Source organism: Malania oleifera, chromosome 12 (assembly GCF_029873635.1).
Source record: "Malania oleifera isolate guangnan ecotype guangnan chromosome 12, ASM2987363v1, whole genome shotgun sequence".
NCBI classification, from domain to species: domain Eukaryota; kingdom Viridiplantae; phylum Streptophyta; class Magnoliopsida; order Santalales; family Ximeniaceae; genus Malania; species Malania oleifera.
The window spans coordinates 32,721,888-32,736,920 of record NC_080428.1 but is presented as its reverse complement, the minus strand read 5'-3'; the positions used below and the strand labels follow the sequence as shown (position 1 = coordinate 32,736,920).

The 15,033-nt window shown below is 38.1% G+C and overlaps 2 protein-coding genes across 2 annotated transcripts in view; one reads left to right on the top strand and one right to left on the bottom strand.

Annotated features, from left to right (window-relative positions):
- Positions 1 to 2,514: 2,514 nt before the first annotated feature.
- On the top strand, positions 2,515 to 6,756 carry LOC131144858 (potassium channel KAT3-like). Its single transcript, XM_058093769.1, has 11 exons — positions 2,515 to 3,041; positions 3,121 to 3,336; positions 3,445 to 3,600; positions 3,702 to 3,759; positions 3,857 to 4,174; positions 4,493 to 4,732; positions 4,960 to 5,058; positions 5,137 to 5,169; positions 5,247 to 5,432; positions 5,558 to 6,305; positions 6,522 to 6,756. Exons 1-11 carry the CDS (start codon positions 2,863 to 2,865, stop codon positions 6,674 to 6,676), a joined length of 2,388 nt encoding a protein of 795 aa, XP_057949752.1. The 5' UTR covers positions 2,515 to 2,862; the 3' UTR covers positions 6,677 to 6,756.
- The window catches only part of LOC131144859 (mannosyl-oligosaccharide 1,2-alpha-mannosidase MNS3), a 36,659-nt gene continuing 28,319 nt past the window's right edge, over positions 6,694 to 15,033 (bottom strand). Inside the window, exons 4-6 of the mRNA XM_058093770.1 lie at positions 7,903 to 8,100; positions 7,585 to 7,733; positions 6,694 to 7,477 (exon numbers count right to left, since the gene is read on the bottom strand). Coding sequence (XP_057949753.1) covers positions 7,180 to 7,477; positions 7,585 to 7,733; positions 7,903 to 8,100 — 645 coding nt within the window. The 3' untranslated portion in view covers positions 6,694 to 7,179. The remainder of the gene's footprint in view (positions 7,478 to 7,584; positions 7,734 to 7,902; positions 8,101 to 15,033) is intronic.

Below are 15,033 nucleotides of genomic sequence, written 5' to 3'. Positions count from 1 at the left end.
GTAAAAACAAAAAAGTTGATGATATAAAGAAATTCAATAAGTTTATAGTATACAAGACATAAAAGGGGTGTCATAATAATTATTGTTGGTAGTCTGCCTAATGAATGATTCAAAATTCATGCATATAAGACAGGTTTGAGTTTGGCAAGTAATGACCAATGCAAAATAAGGTATAGTGAAACCCAACCCAGATGAAGAGTGAAATAGGTTTAGGTTGTCTTACCTATATTTTGAGAGAGAGAGAGAGAGAGAGAGAGAGAGAGAGAGAGACATTAATATATATATATGTAAAATATATTTATTTATAATTTGTTAGTATTATAATTGATTTAGTTAATTGGATAAAGACAAAAATTTATTTCGTCCATCCATTTGTAAAGGATCAATTTTTAAATCCAAAGTTCCTCTCTAAATATACTCTCACTAAAATTCCATAGACTCGCCTATTTTGCCACCTTAAATCCTAATGCCCAACCTATCCATAGAGCAGCTTGTTAATTGTATGATCCTAAACTTCTCCAAATGTGTGGACAAATATTTTCGCAAGAAAAAACGAGTAGGCGCATAGTCCGTGAAACAAGGATTAATTCCTCTTAGAAATAACAATAATAAAAACGAAAAGAACAAAAGAAGAAAAGAAATAGAAGAAAAGAGAGAGCTCGTTAATTTATTCATCAAACCATGTAAAGCGAGGGGTTGCATCACCTGAATATTGCCACGTTTAAACAGCTTTCATGACTCAAAGCAGCCACACACGCGCAGAGAGAGAGAGAGAGAGAGAGAGAGAGAGAGAGAGAGAGAGAGAGAGAGGTCTCTCTCAGTTTAACTATCCAAAAGTGCAGGACGACTCACGGGGCTCCTGAGCAGACCCTACCAAAGCCCAACTGGACACTCTATACGCCCCTGAGCCCCTCCTCGAAAAAGGTAAGGGACCCAAACCAAGCTCTGCTCGTTGCACGTGCATCGCACGTCCCCCCCTCAAGTTGATCATCCTCCTCGAGCACAGCTGCAGTTGTCGATGATCCCTCTTTCCATCTGGATCAGTAGTAAATAAGAACTAATATTACCTGTTACCTATTCTAAATATTCATGAAACAATTTTAAATAAGATTTATTATTATTTGAAAACAATTGGGACGCTGTATAACCAATTTTAAGAGACTGAAGGATTTGTCGAAGTATAAAATTATAGATGAATTACTTTCAATATGCAAGTATGCAACTACGATCAATCTATAGCTACTCCTTTAATTGGAATTAATTATTATTTTGTATAAAATAATAAGAATTTTATATTGATTAATTAATTAAAAAGCAAAGTTCCTCCTAGTTCAGTGGAGTTCCCTAGTCGCCATCTGTCGCATGTTTTTCAATAATATCATAGTTTCATTCGCAGAGCCGAGCTAGTCACAATTTTCTTCTATAATCTAATCAGTTTTCCTTTCACACCATGCAGTCTACCGATGGTGCAAAAGCAAATAGACACTACGCCAACTGTCCCACCATTAAAATGGCACCATTCATATCACTCAGCTCAATTTCTTTACATTATTATCATTATTTGAGAGAAAAACAAAATTGCATGTGGGATAGAAGTAGAATCTGGCCTGTTATGATCCATCCACAAGGACAAAATCTTAAGGCTGCCTTTGGACACTCTGGGTATCAGAAACTTTTCCACAAGGGATGGATGCAGTTAAATTTGCCAACCAACGCCAATTACGAATATTCAGCAATCCTATCCATTTTCTTCTTAAATTAAATTATAAAATTTTTTTAAAAAAAAATCCTCACTAAGCTCACATGATTCAATCTAATCTTGAAACTTCTTCGGAGAGATGACAAGATGCAGCCCCACCTGATCACATCAATTAACAGCCCTCGCCATACATTAATCCTAACTGTCTGAGCACGGATTATCATCAGGAAAATCACATGCCAGTGGGCATCAATCAGTGGGTGAGCATGAATAACAATATAGCGTCGGTTGATTAGAAATAAAGTTGAGAGAGAGAGAGAGGAGTTGGGTTGGGTTGGATATATGGCAAGGAGCGATTTCACACGTCTGGTTCTGATTGCGCTGCATAAACAAACCACCTTGGGGGTAACTACGGAGGAGGAAAGAACTAGAGGGGGAAAAAAATTGAAGATTGAACTTGGGGGATCAATGGGTCCTGCAAGGGATGGCAATTTTGAATGGAATTCTTATTGGTCCACGTGGCATCCATAACTCAAAACTCCTTCCCAATTCGATTACGGCTGCCTCGTCCATTTCTGGATTCTGAAATGAAAACACCAATATGTTTTCACTCAAATCTGTCCTGCAAAAACCTTGCGCCTATATATGATTCACAACTCCACATTTCTTCGATGATGGAGCTCCCACCACCACCACCAGCATCATTACCATCCTCAGTACTCTCTCTCTCTCTCTCTCTTTCTATTCCCCCACCCCCCCCCCCCCCCTCCCTCCCCCACCTCCCCCAACCTCTCTACCTCTATTTCTCTCTCAGAGAACTCATCTCTGCAACTGCAGTCCAGAGAGCCTCATGTCTGCCACTTCTCGCGTGCTCCACCACCCCCATCTGGACCCATTTTCCACCCGAATCTTCCTACTTTCCTTGTTCAAGCATATGGAAAATTGGCCTACAACCTTTTTCTTCCATCTCTTCCTTTTCTTTATGACACACTAGATGCACAAAAGTTCTAAAAATGTTCAATGCAAATCAAATCAAGGCAGATTAAAAGGTCTTTTAACCCGTGTCACCAGCTACTAGCTAAGCTATTTATAGCCGTTATCAAGGGTTAACGCCCCAACATTCAACTGCCTCCACTGCAGCATAGAGATTTCAAGCACCCAAGATGCCATTTTCCTGCACAAGAAACTTCTTGCAACGGTTCTGCATCAATGAATTCCAGATGGAGAGTGCAAACCAGGACAGCTTCTTCTCAAGTGATCTCCTGCCATCCCTTGGAGCCAGAATCAACCAGACAACTAAGCTTCAGAGATATATAATTTCCCCTTACAATCCCCGCTACAGGTGATGGTCCTTACTCCCTTGTTTAGAGACTCCCTGCAATTTAAAATTGATGCTGCTAATGCCTTGCATTGCATATCAGGAGTTGGGAGATGTTGCTGGTTGTCCTAGTCATCTATTCAGCCTGGATCTGCCCATTCGAGTTTGCATTTCTAACTTACAAGCAAGATGCACTTTTCATCGTCGACAACATTGTCAATGGATTCTTTGCCATTGATATTGTTCTCACCTTCTTTGTTGCATATCTGGACAGCCAATCGTATCTTCTCATTGATGATCCCAAGAACATAGCAATCAGGTCATAAGGCATCTTTGCTCACATCATTTAACTGGATAAAAAGCGTGAATTTCTCTTCTTGCAGAGCAATCACTAAGCAGTCTATATGTAATACCATCCTACTTACAGGTACATATCTACCTGGTTTATTTTCGATGTCTGTTCAACAGCTCCATTTCAATCTCTCAGCCTCTTGTTCACAAATCAAAGCAGCGGTCTAGGCTTCAAAGTGCTTAACATGCTCAGGTTGTGGCGTCTCAGACGAGTCAGCTCCTTGTTTGCAAGGTCCGCCATATTCAAAACCATGCCTTTGGGTTTTCTTCAAATTTTTAATTGTAATGCTCAAAGCCTCACAATAATCACTAAGCCAGTCTTACCTCCTTCAGGCTAGAGAAGGACATCCGGTTCAACTATTTCTGGACTAGATGCACAAAACTCATTTCTGTAAGCAATTAAACTTAAACTTGTTTCCTCAATCAAAATGAATATATCAAGGTCATGCCGTTACAATTTAGCTGCTTTCCTCGCTGTTTGTTCTCAGGTTACTCTTTTTGCAGTACACTGCGCGGGATGCTTTAACTACTTGATTGCAGATAAATATCCTGATCCAAAGAGAACCTGGATTGGTGCAGTAAACCCAAATTTCAAAGAAGAGAGTCTTTGGGACAGATACATAACCACAATTTACTGGTCCATTACGACACTAACTACCACTGGCTATGGGGACTTGCATGCCGAGAACCCAAGGGAGATGCTCTTTGATATCTTTTACATGCTGTTCAACTTGGGATTAACTTCATACCTTATCGGGAACATGACAAACCTAGTAGTTCACTGCACCAGCCGCACCAGAAATTTTGTATGCCTTCTTCACTAATAGCACGACTATTCCATAGAGATACTTCACCTGCTAAAAAAAACTGGACAGATTATTAGCCTCCAAATAGACCAGATTTAACAGGATATATTAATTAACAGTACTGCTAATAGTCCCACCTACTAAGACAAAATTAAATATTTTTATTTTGCAAGCAATCCTCTATTTCATACATGCCTCAAGTGTACCAATATTTCTCCAAAATAAGTTGATTTTTTTCATACATACAATATAATGTAGGCAAACAAAGTATTATAGCCCTGATGTTCTAATCGAGAAACCTGCTTTGGACAAATACAGAGGGATAGAGTCAGAGCTGCTTCAGAATTTGCAACACGAAATCAATTGCCACCGCGCATACAGGATCAAATGTTATCACACATTTGTCTCAAATTCAAAACAGAAGGATTGAAACAGCAAGAGACATTGATTGATCTGCCAAAAGCCATCCGCTCAAGCATCACGCACTATCTCTTCTTTCCAATCGTTCAAACAGCCTATCTTTTTCAAGGGGTTTCTAATGACTTCCTTTTCCAATTGGTATAAATTCACCTAGGTCATTAATTTCATATATAATTCTTCATTTACCCCTTCTAAATCTTCTGTTTGAAAACTACAAAATGTATCCTGCTTTCTTTAATGACAATTCAAAAAGACAATGGAGCGAATTTGAGTTATGATGCCTTTTTATAAAATTAATGAGCATAAATTATTTCTTGACATTTCAAAAATAGTAAAATGCTTAAGCAGCTGCTCTTTCATAAAAGGTTTCAGAAATGGATGCCGAGTATTTTCCGCCCAAGGAAGATGTAATTCTGCAGAATGAGGCTCCATTCGATCTTTATATACTAGTCTCAGGAGCAGTGGTGAGTAATCATAGTAATCATCTCATATAGAATCTGTAAATATTCAAAACTGACTATTATGACATCTTGTGCTTGCAGGATTTCATAGCATATACAGAAGGGCATGATCAGGTATATATTTAAACACTGGCACATTTGAACTAAAAGAACATGTGGTGAATCTGATTTTACTGTCCATGAGCCTGCAGGTTCTAGGAAAGGCAGTAGCAGGAGAAATGTTTGGTGAAGTAGGGGTTTTATGTCACAGGCCACAGCCATTCACAGTTCGGACAAATACACTTTCTCAAATACTACGGCTGAACAGAACTTCACTGATGAACACATTTCAAGCAAATAAGGAAGACGCACGAATTATTATGAACAATCTTTTCCTGGTATGTATCAAACTAGACAAGCCTTGCCAGTGAGATTTGTAATTAGTTTTACCAATCTTTTCCAAAATAACAATATTAATTTTTAAAAGAAACAAAAAATAACTTTTCGTTCTACCCATTTACAGAAACTGAAAGGAATAGAAAATGTGGGCTTTGCCAACCCACATGAATATCCAGAATGGGAGGAAGCCATTCTCACCAAATGGCTCGGTGGAAGACCAATAGGAGGAAGCTGTTCTCATGCTGGATGTCAAGAGCATTCATATACAGAACCATTAATGTGTAAAATGAGCAACAGAGATTTGCTGAGATTGGACAATTCAGAGATGACTGTAACAGGCAAAGGTCAGGATTATACGATGTGGGAAAGGGATGTAAATTCCATAGTGGAGCATGAACAAGCTGCAGTTCACATTGCTGTTTGCAACGGGAATCTTGAAATGGTCAAGGATCTGCAGGAAGGAGGAGCAACAGTGAATAAACCAGGTGCTAGAGCATGGGCACCTAAAGCTCCAACAGAGAAGGAAGGAGACAGAAGCATATATGAGCTTCTAGTAAGTAACGAAAATAGAAGGATACCAGATGAACATAAAATAGAATTTATTGGCCCAGAATCAGCCAATCAAAGTAGGAATAGTCAAAGCAAACATAGAGAAAATATGAGCCCCAATTTTCCCAAATTTAATATTAAAAAGGTACAAATGAACTCCAACCCAAGCAGTTCTAGCTATCCCAGTGACAGAGACGTTATGAAATTAACCAAAAGGAGAGTCACTATCCATATGCAGTTTCAAAACAGTAGTACATCACAGAAGCACCATGGGAAACTAATAGTCCTACCTGATTCAATAGAAGAGCTACTCAAGATTGCTGGTAAGATTTGCTTCATTGCTTGAATTCAAAAGCATGCATTTGCATAAAACCTGAAAATTAGTCAAAAGCATTAGTTTAATCAAATCTAAGCAGATTCAAATATCTGTGAAAATGAAGGTAATATAAAAATTCAAAAATTATCAACTTATTTTCTTGAAAAGCAGCAATTTTTTTAATATTTATCCATTTTTCATCCCACACCTTTTGAAACTGCAGGTCAGAAGTTTGAAGGCCACAATCCTACAAAAGTCGTTAATGCAGAGAATGCAGAAATAGATGATATACGTGTAATTCGAGATGGGGACCACTTATTTCTCCTTCAAAATGAGTGTGGAACTACAGAGTGCAATATGTCCCAACAATTATTGTAAAGGATAAGGCGTACACATGCAGAAAGCTTGTAACTCTTAGGCAATGTATTAACAAGTAATATAGATTACAGCAGTTAATTAAATTGAGTAAAGCCAGCAATAATTCTGGAAAATTAGGGAAATCAATGACCAATGGTTGCTCACAGATCATTACTTTCAAATGGAAAACCCCGGATCACTTATGTTCCTTATAACATTTATTACAGCAAGTACATCTCATGATACTTTTGGAGGGAAAACTTTGCCTTCCTATACACTTCTGCATATGGTGTAGATGGATGTATATCAAGTCAGCCACAGATCCAAAGCATAAGCAAGTTCAGCCAACTTCTGTAACTCTCAAGTATCCTGCCATCTGAATGCCCTCTGGTACCAGATAAGACAGTTGAACCATGTAAATGTTGTGCCAACAGAATGGCATGAAAGATGCAGCAGTGAGTACATGAGACTATTCAAGTCTCCGAATGCTTCAAAAGAATTCAGAAGTCCTACAATCCTTCATTTCACATGAATGCTTCAGCTCCACTGGAATTATCATCCCCCCTTAAATTCTTAATGGTGTCTTGAATTGGAAAAGGATGGGCTTCTGAGTTAAAAACGTATTTATCTAATGGAATAAGAGAGTTGTCCGCAAAAAGCAAGTATAAGTACTTCAGAGTCTCGCCCATGAAGAACGTCTCCATCTTATCTCTTCTTCGAGGGGGAAGAGTAGTGACATCATCCAGAGAACTGTATCCTCCAGAATCAATCTTTGAGTATTTCTCAAATGCTTCAAAGATCTGCCAACCCCATTCACGGTATCTGTGCAAGTACACAATGGTTGGGCAAAGAAGTGGAGGGAAAAAAACTAACTATATACATCAATTGTATTATGCATGAAAATCAAAAGCCTGTAAACTAGAGCATACTTGGAGTCTTCTGTGATTCGATACAGGGTAAACAATGATTCAACAGTTTCAGGACGCAAAAGATTGTGACGATCAGCAGGCTTGATTATTATGTCATTCATGTATTCTGAAGTCTTGTTTCCACCATCAAGACCTTCTTCATTAAATTCCTGCTCAAAGAACAACATATCCAATTTCTGAGCATAAATCATCAAATGAAAAACACAGCTTGCTATCGAAATAAATATATGGCACAATAACCCACTTTGGCTCAGCAAGCATCTACTGCATAGTACAGTATACAGATTGGAATAAAAAGGTCAGAAAAATCTAACCAACCTCTGTATGGAAGTAAGCAATTTCTGGAGCAAGACCAGTTGAGGTTACAGAATACATCTCAAAGCATGTCTTAGCCAAATCTTCTGCAAGCTTCAAATTCTCCAGATCATCGAAGGTGAGCAGATTATCTTTCATAGCTTTTTCCTTCGTAATGCCTTTAGTGGCACCAAGTGCAAGCGTACCAGGAAGGAAACACACCTAAACAGAGCAGTAAAATACTTCATAAATCCTCATCTAGTACTTAAACTTACAGACACTCTTGCTGCAAAACATGCATGCATGCGCACACTCCGTTTCTCACTGGTGAAGGCAAGAATTGGAGGTTTAGAATACAAGTCCTCCCATACTAAACCAAAATAACACTTAATTTATGAAATCCTGATGTTACGTTGGGTTTGCTGAATAGCTATTCCTTGGAATAAGATGAAGTACGATGAAAAACTGGGAATATAGGTAATAGTTATTCCTTGTATACTCATTATTTTATCCAATATGTAACAAAAAAGGAATAGAAATTCCTGTTGTAAAATTTGGAAATAGGTATTCTTTATCTCTTCCTTGTCATGGATTCATAAAAAGTATCACACTGCTATTTGCTTTATGGTAACAACATAATTTCTTATATAACTAGTTATAACTAACCTATTATAACTAAGCTATTCCAAGGAATAGGAATCCTGCAAACCAAACATAACCTGAATACGTTTATTTGTTGAGACAAGGATGCTGAATCCACTATTTTTCTTTCTCATTTCTTCTCTTCTTGTGCCCATTTAGTCTCTCTTTTTCCCTCTTCCTCTACTTTCTTTTGTCCACTCATACCAAGCTATTATATCCTCCAGCTCATCCATCATCTTAAACCCTTTCTCATGAATTCAACGTTTTTGTTCCCCAAAGTTCTAATTTTTCCAACCCCAAAAAACTAAAATAAAATAAAATACACACACACACGCAAAAGCAGATTCTTTCAAATTGATGATTTCCTATAAGGTTATACCAAAGCCATCACAAAGCCTCTCTCATGAGATGAAAGCCATGTTGAGGACTGTTACAGCTCATCCAATAGGCAAGGAAATAGTCCAAGAAGACAAGACTGCATCAACTACAAGCTTATGGATACAAGCTCAAAGCACAAGCATTCATACATTTCAACATTATAAATTTCAAGGATGAGTTTTTCCCAACACAGGAGAATGTTTTTGAAGAAAAGAAAAAAATCTTTGGGCTTATTCAAGATATTACTCATTCATTCTGTGCATATGGATTATTGTGTAACATGCAAGGGTATTTTGAAATTTTAGATATCAATAGTTTGGAAATAGTGTTAGTAGTCATTAGGTCAAAGGATTTGTCTGGTTTAGTTGTACTTTATTTCAAATTTGCAAGTCTTTTGCAAGAAATTCCTTACTTTAGGATGTCTCTAATCTTAGTAAACTTTCTCAGAGCAGTTTTCTTTTACTTTAGTTCCTAAAGTATACAAATTTTCTTGGCTTGCAAGTCAATAAAGAACTTCAGTCTTGGTTTCTGTATTGCTTAGATTTGTTTTAAGACAGTTCTCAGCCTGTGTATACAGTTCTATAAATAAAATATCTTGGAACGATCAAAAATTAAATTAAAGTTCAATTAATGAAACCTGGACTGTGTTATGTTTATTCTTAAGGCATGGATGCCTAGTGCTCCAACCCACCCCCACCCCACCCAAAAAAAAAAAAAACTAGAAAAAAATAAAACATAACAAAACCAAGAAACCAAAACAAAATAAGAAATGAAAAATTGTGTACATACACACACACACACACACATATATATATATATGAGGGTATTGTATGTATTTTTCGTGCATGCACATTTACAACAAAATAAAACATAACAAAACCAAGAAACCAAAACAAAATAAGAAATGAAAAATTGTGTACATACACATACATATGTATGCATATATATATATATATATATATATATATATTTATATGAGGGTATTGTATGTATTTTTTGTGCACGCACATTTACAACTACACACAAAAACAAAAATGGAAAGAAAACCAAAGAGAATGGGGAGAGTACCACGTCTCATAAGCAGGTGACTGAGTTCTTGATTTTTTACAAGAAGCTGTTGGGGTCTGAAGAGGTGTGCTGTCCTGTTGATCCCCTGGTAGTGAATCATGGCCCTATCCTGGAGGAGGACCAGGCAAAGGTGATGGTGGAGGAAGTCTCAGATGAAGAAATTAAAGAGGCTCTGTTTTCTATTGGGGAGGACAAATCCCCAGGACCTGATGGTTTCACCTATTTCTTCTTTAAGAATGCTTGGAACATTATTGGAAAGGAGTTCACATTGGCAATCAAGGAATTTTTTGTTAAAGGGAAGCTCCTTAGACAGCTGAACAGAACAGTTATCTGTTTAATTCCCAAGTCTCAGCATGCCAACACTGTACAAGATTTTAGGCCTAAATCATGTTGCAATGTGATGTACAAAGTAATTGCAAAAATTTTAGCTAACAGGATAAAACCTTGGCCGGAGGTGCTGGTTAACAAAGCCCAATCTGCTTTCATTAAGCAGAGGTACATGATTGAGAATATATACCTGGTGCAGGAGCTGGTTAGGAAGTATGCAAGGAAGAGAGTCTTCCAAGATGCATGCTCAAAATAGACCTTAAAAAGACCTATGATTCAGTTTCCTCACAGTTTCTGAGTATGCTGGTTCACCTCAATTTTCCTAAAGCCATGGTGGCGTGGGTGATGCAATATGTAAGCACTACTTCCTTTTCCTAGTCTATAAATGGAGGTCTGTTTGGTCTGTTTGATGGCAAGAAGGGGCTCAGGCAAGGTGACCCCCTTCCCCCTATTTTGTTTGTGATTTGTATGGAGTATCTGTCTTGGTTGCTGAAATCCCTAGAGGGCTGCCCTGAGTTCATATTTCACCCAAAGTGTGGAGTCCTCAAGATTACCCACTTGACCTTTGCAGATGACTTAATTCTTTTTGAAAGGGGTGATGTCTCTTCAGTTTAGAAGGTGATGGAGTGCCTGGAGATGTTCTCTGAATGCTCAGCTTTGAGAGCAAGTATATTGAAATCCAACCTTTACTGTGCAGGTGTTTTTGGCAGTGCTCTGGAAGATATTGAAAGGCTAACTGGGTTTTCTACTGGGGAGTTCCCTCTTAGATATCATGGTATTCCATTGGCTTCAACAAGATTGAACACAATGCATTTTTCCCCTCTGCTAAACAAAATTGATAACCAGATAGGCTCTTGGCCAGGTCACTCTTTATCCTATGCTGGAAAGCTGGAGCTTATAAATTCAGTGGTGCAAGGGATGGAGTGCTTCTGGCTATCTATTTTCCCCATTCCCAGTTCAGTGTTGGCTCATGTGGTTAAGCTGTGAAGGGCTTTCCTGTGGGGAGGTAGGAGAAGGCCTCTTGTTGCTTGGAAAGATGTGTGCTTGCCAAAGGAGGGTGGGCTGGGGGTCTTGGACCTCAAAAGCTGGAACACTGCTCTCCTTTCAAAAACCCTGTGGAATCTTCAAAGCAAAAAGGATTCCCTATGGTCAAGATGGGTGAGCCATGTGCACTTGAGAGGAGGTAATTTGTGGGAGGCTTCAGCAAAGCATGAAGACTCTCCCTTGTTTAAGAAACTGGTTCAGATTAAAGAAATGCTGATAATGCAGTGCAATGGTAGAAGCTTGGCAGAAGCTAAGCTAAAGCAGTGGGCTATGGATGGAAATTTTCAGTGCTCTATGGCATATAATTTCTGGAGATGGAAGGGGTGGAATGCCCTGTGACAGAAGGTGATATGGAAGAATGTTTGTGCTCCTAAACACTCCTTTGTTCTCTGGTTGGCTGCAAGAGGGAAGCTGTTGACTAGTGACAAAATCTAGGGGGAGGGGATTGATAAAACCTGTGTGTTCTGTGGTTCTGAGATAGAAAGACTGGACCATCTGTTTTTTGAATGCAGATTTTCTTCTATAGTCTAGAATTCCATCAGGAGTTGGCTGAGTGTGACTAGGGCTATGACTACTATTAAGGCTAGCCTTAAATGACTCCACAAGGCAGGCAAAGACACTGGGGGTTCAAGCAGTGGCTAAGAGAGTTTGTTTGGCCATCACAGTTTACTGTTTGTGGCTCTTTCGAAACAAGAGGAGATTCGAAGGCATTGTTACTCAGCCGGAGGCTATTATAAAAGTGGTTCAGACACACACTTTTTGAATAGTATATGATAAATTTCCCTCTCTTTGTATTTGAGTTGTAGTTTCTGGTGCTTGCACCCCTGGGTATGCCCAGGTTTTGATGTTTTTTGAGTAGTAGTTGGTGCTTTTTTCTTGAGGCCTGTGTGCCCCTGGGGTACCCAAGTTGAGTTGTATTTGCTGTTCTTTGGTTGTGTGTGAGCTTTGGGCTCCCTTCCTGGGTTTGCCCAGAGTCCTGGTACATATCATTTTTGGTCTAAAATTATAATTTTCTGATCAAAATTGAAAAAAAAAAAAAGGGGGGGGGGGGTGGAGAAAAATTTTGCTGCACCAATTGAATAGCCTTTCTAAGTATTTGATTCATAATTTGGCCATAGTTTCACTCAGATTTCAGGAGGGTTCAAACTGGATACAGCATATAACTTTCCATTTTTTCAATTCCTTGCCCATGATTTCAGAAACATCAACCAAAATTTGGTTTTTTATATTAAAAGAGAAAAAGAACAAAATTGATGCTTTTCAGTTTGGTTCTAAATATTTAGAATCATCAAAGTTAACATTTCCTATATTTTCATTCCTAATTTCCATAAGTTACTATAAGTTTCTTAAGCATCTTTAATCAAAATCAAAAATTTATATTGAAATCAGAATTTCTATAAACTGAGAGTCTGAGACCATCAAGATTTCCACCTAAATCAAAATTTATGTCCTCAATCTTCACATCAGTCAATACAATTGCTTCAGAGTGACATGGAAAAAAAATAATAAATCGGCATGAAAACTAGTATGTATGTGCATGTCACTGTTGAGAACAATATAACTACAAGTATGCACTTAAAAAAATTCAAAAATAGGTAAAGGAATTCTGCTTCACCAACTGAAAAGCATATTCACATCAGTCCATACAATTGATTCAGAGTGAGGACAAGAAATGGACTTGAAATTCAGAAACTAAGTTTCATGTTAATTAAGAAACCTGTGAGGGGGGAAAAAAATGCCTACACTGCATAGTGCATGCGGCTTAAGGATGCTTTCTACAAAGTACAAAAAGAGGGTTTACTCAAATCATACTTTTCAAATCTAATTTTCAAAACCCCTAGAGAGGATACAGATATTAAGGAAAGAATTTACGATTTTTATTCGTATCTTTACGCCAATTTCCCAGCTTGGAGACTGCAGGTTGAGGGTACAACTTTCAGTCATATTGAAAACTCTACTGCTTTGCAGCTTGAAAGTCCCTTCAGTGAGGAAGAAATGCTTTTTTCCCTGAAAAACTGAGGTAGAGTTTTTCCAAGCAAAAAGGGTTTTACCATGATTTTTTCAAGTTAAGTCGGAGCTCCTTAAATATGACTTCAAAAAGGCAATCCAGGAAGTTGTTAGGTAGCACGGGCATGCCTTTGTTGAAGGGAAACAATTTATGGACTCCCAACTAGCTCCTTTCTGCTTCAGAAATTGTGGATACCCAATATACCGAGTCAGAAGAAAAGCTGTCTGCAAACTTGATATGAAGAAAGTGTTTGATCATGTATGTTGGAATTTCCTCCTTTGCATGTTTGAAAAAAGGGGGGGAAAGAATGGATTTTGGAAACTTATGGTGCAAATGTATTGAACCACAATGTATCACTACACAGTCCTCCATTCTTACAAGTGGCTGTCCCTCAGGCTATTTTCAATCTACTTGAGGTTTGCGGCAAGGAGACTACTTGAGGTTTGCGGCAAGGAGACAACCCTGCATCTTCCATGTTTTTCATCATTGTGATGGAAATCTCAATCTCCTACTGCAATGGAAGGGCTTATCAAGGGACCTATTGTTGGAAGATGTTGAAGGGAAACTGAAGTTTCACATTTTCTCTTTCCAGATGACAATATTATCTTTTGTGAGGCAGAGGAAAATCAAATCATTAACTCGAGGTGCATCTTTCTCTGCTAAAAAAGAAATTTTTGGTTTAAAAGTTAATTTGGGAAAGAGTGAGCTCATTCCTATTGGGGATAAGGTTGATGGTGGATTCTTGTCTGGCATTACTGGTTGCAAGTTGAGGGAATTACAACCAGAATAGTTCCGAATGAACCTAAGTGGACACAAGCAAAAAATGGCTGCTTCATAGCCCACTGTTCCTATAAGAAACTGGATTTGAACAACTCAAGCATGGATGCTGGCAGTGCTAACTTCCTGCAGAAGGTAATTTGGAAGACTCAAGACCCACATAAAGTTGCTTTTTTTTCTTTAATGGGGTGAAGCAACTTTGAGAAGAATCCTTACCATTGATGGTTAACAGAAAATGTGGAAAATCATGGTGAATGGATGCTTTTGTATGCAGAATATGCTGAATCCACGGATCGCATCCTGTCACACTGCCTTTCAACTAGAAATCTCTAGAATTTGGCTACTGCTCTGGTTGGCCACCATTAGGTTACAGCTGAGACAATGGAGAAAAACAATGGGCTTGGAAAGACATTCAAATAAAAAATAATGAGAAATAAAAAACCCTTTCACCTCGATCCCCTCACCATTTTTTGGGTTATGTGCAGTGAGAGGAACAAAAGAGCCTCCGAAGAAACAGCTGCATCTTTTGAAGTTATTAAGGATAGAGGGCTTATCTCATATATAAGCTGGTTAGCAGATTGTATACTTTAGGATACTTAGATGGCTTATCTCATGTGGTAGCGGGTTTAAAGGATTGTATACTTTTGGATACATAATTCTTTGCTTTTTGGATACCTGTCACATAGATGATACCTTGTATTCTCTTTTCATTTCCATTGGTCCCTTTTTGTTCGCATTGGGCTGTACCCCCTTAATGTCCTTTAAAGAAATTACTATTTGCTGATTTTTTATTTTTTTTTTAATTTAGAAAGAAAAAGAAGATTATATCTATGGTCTTAAATTTCCACAAAATTATCCAAATTTCAGTTGAAATTTTCGCTTCCCATCACCCTCAAAATTGAAATGGAATT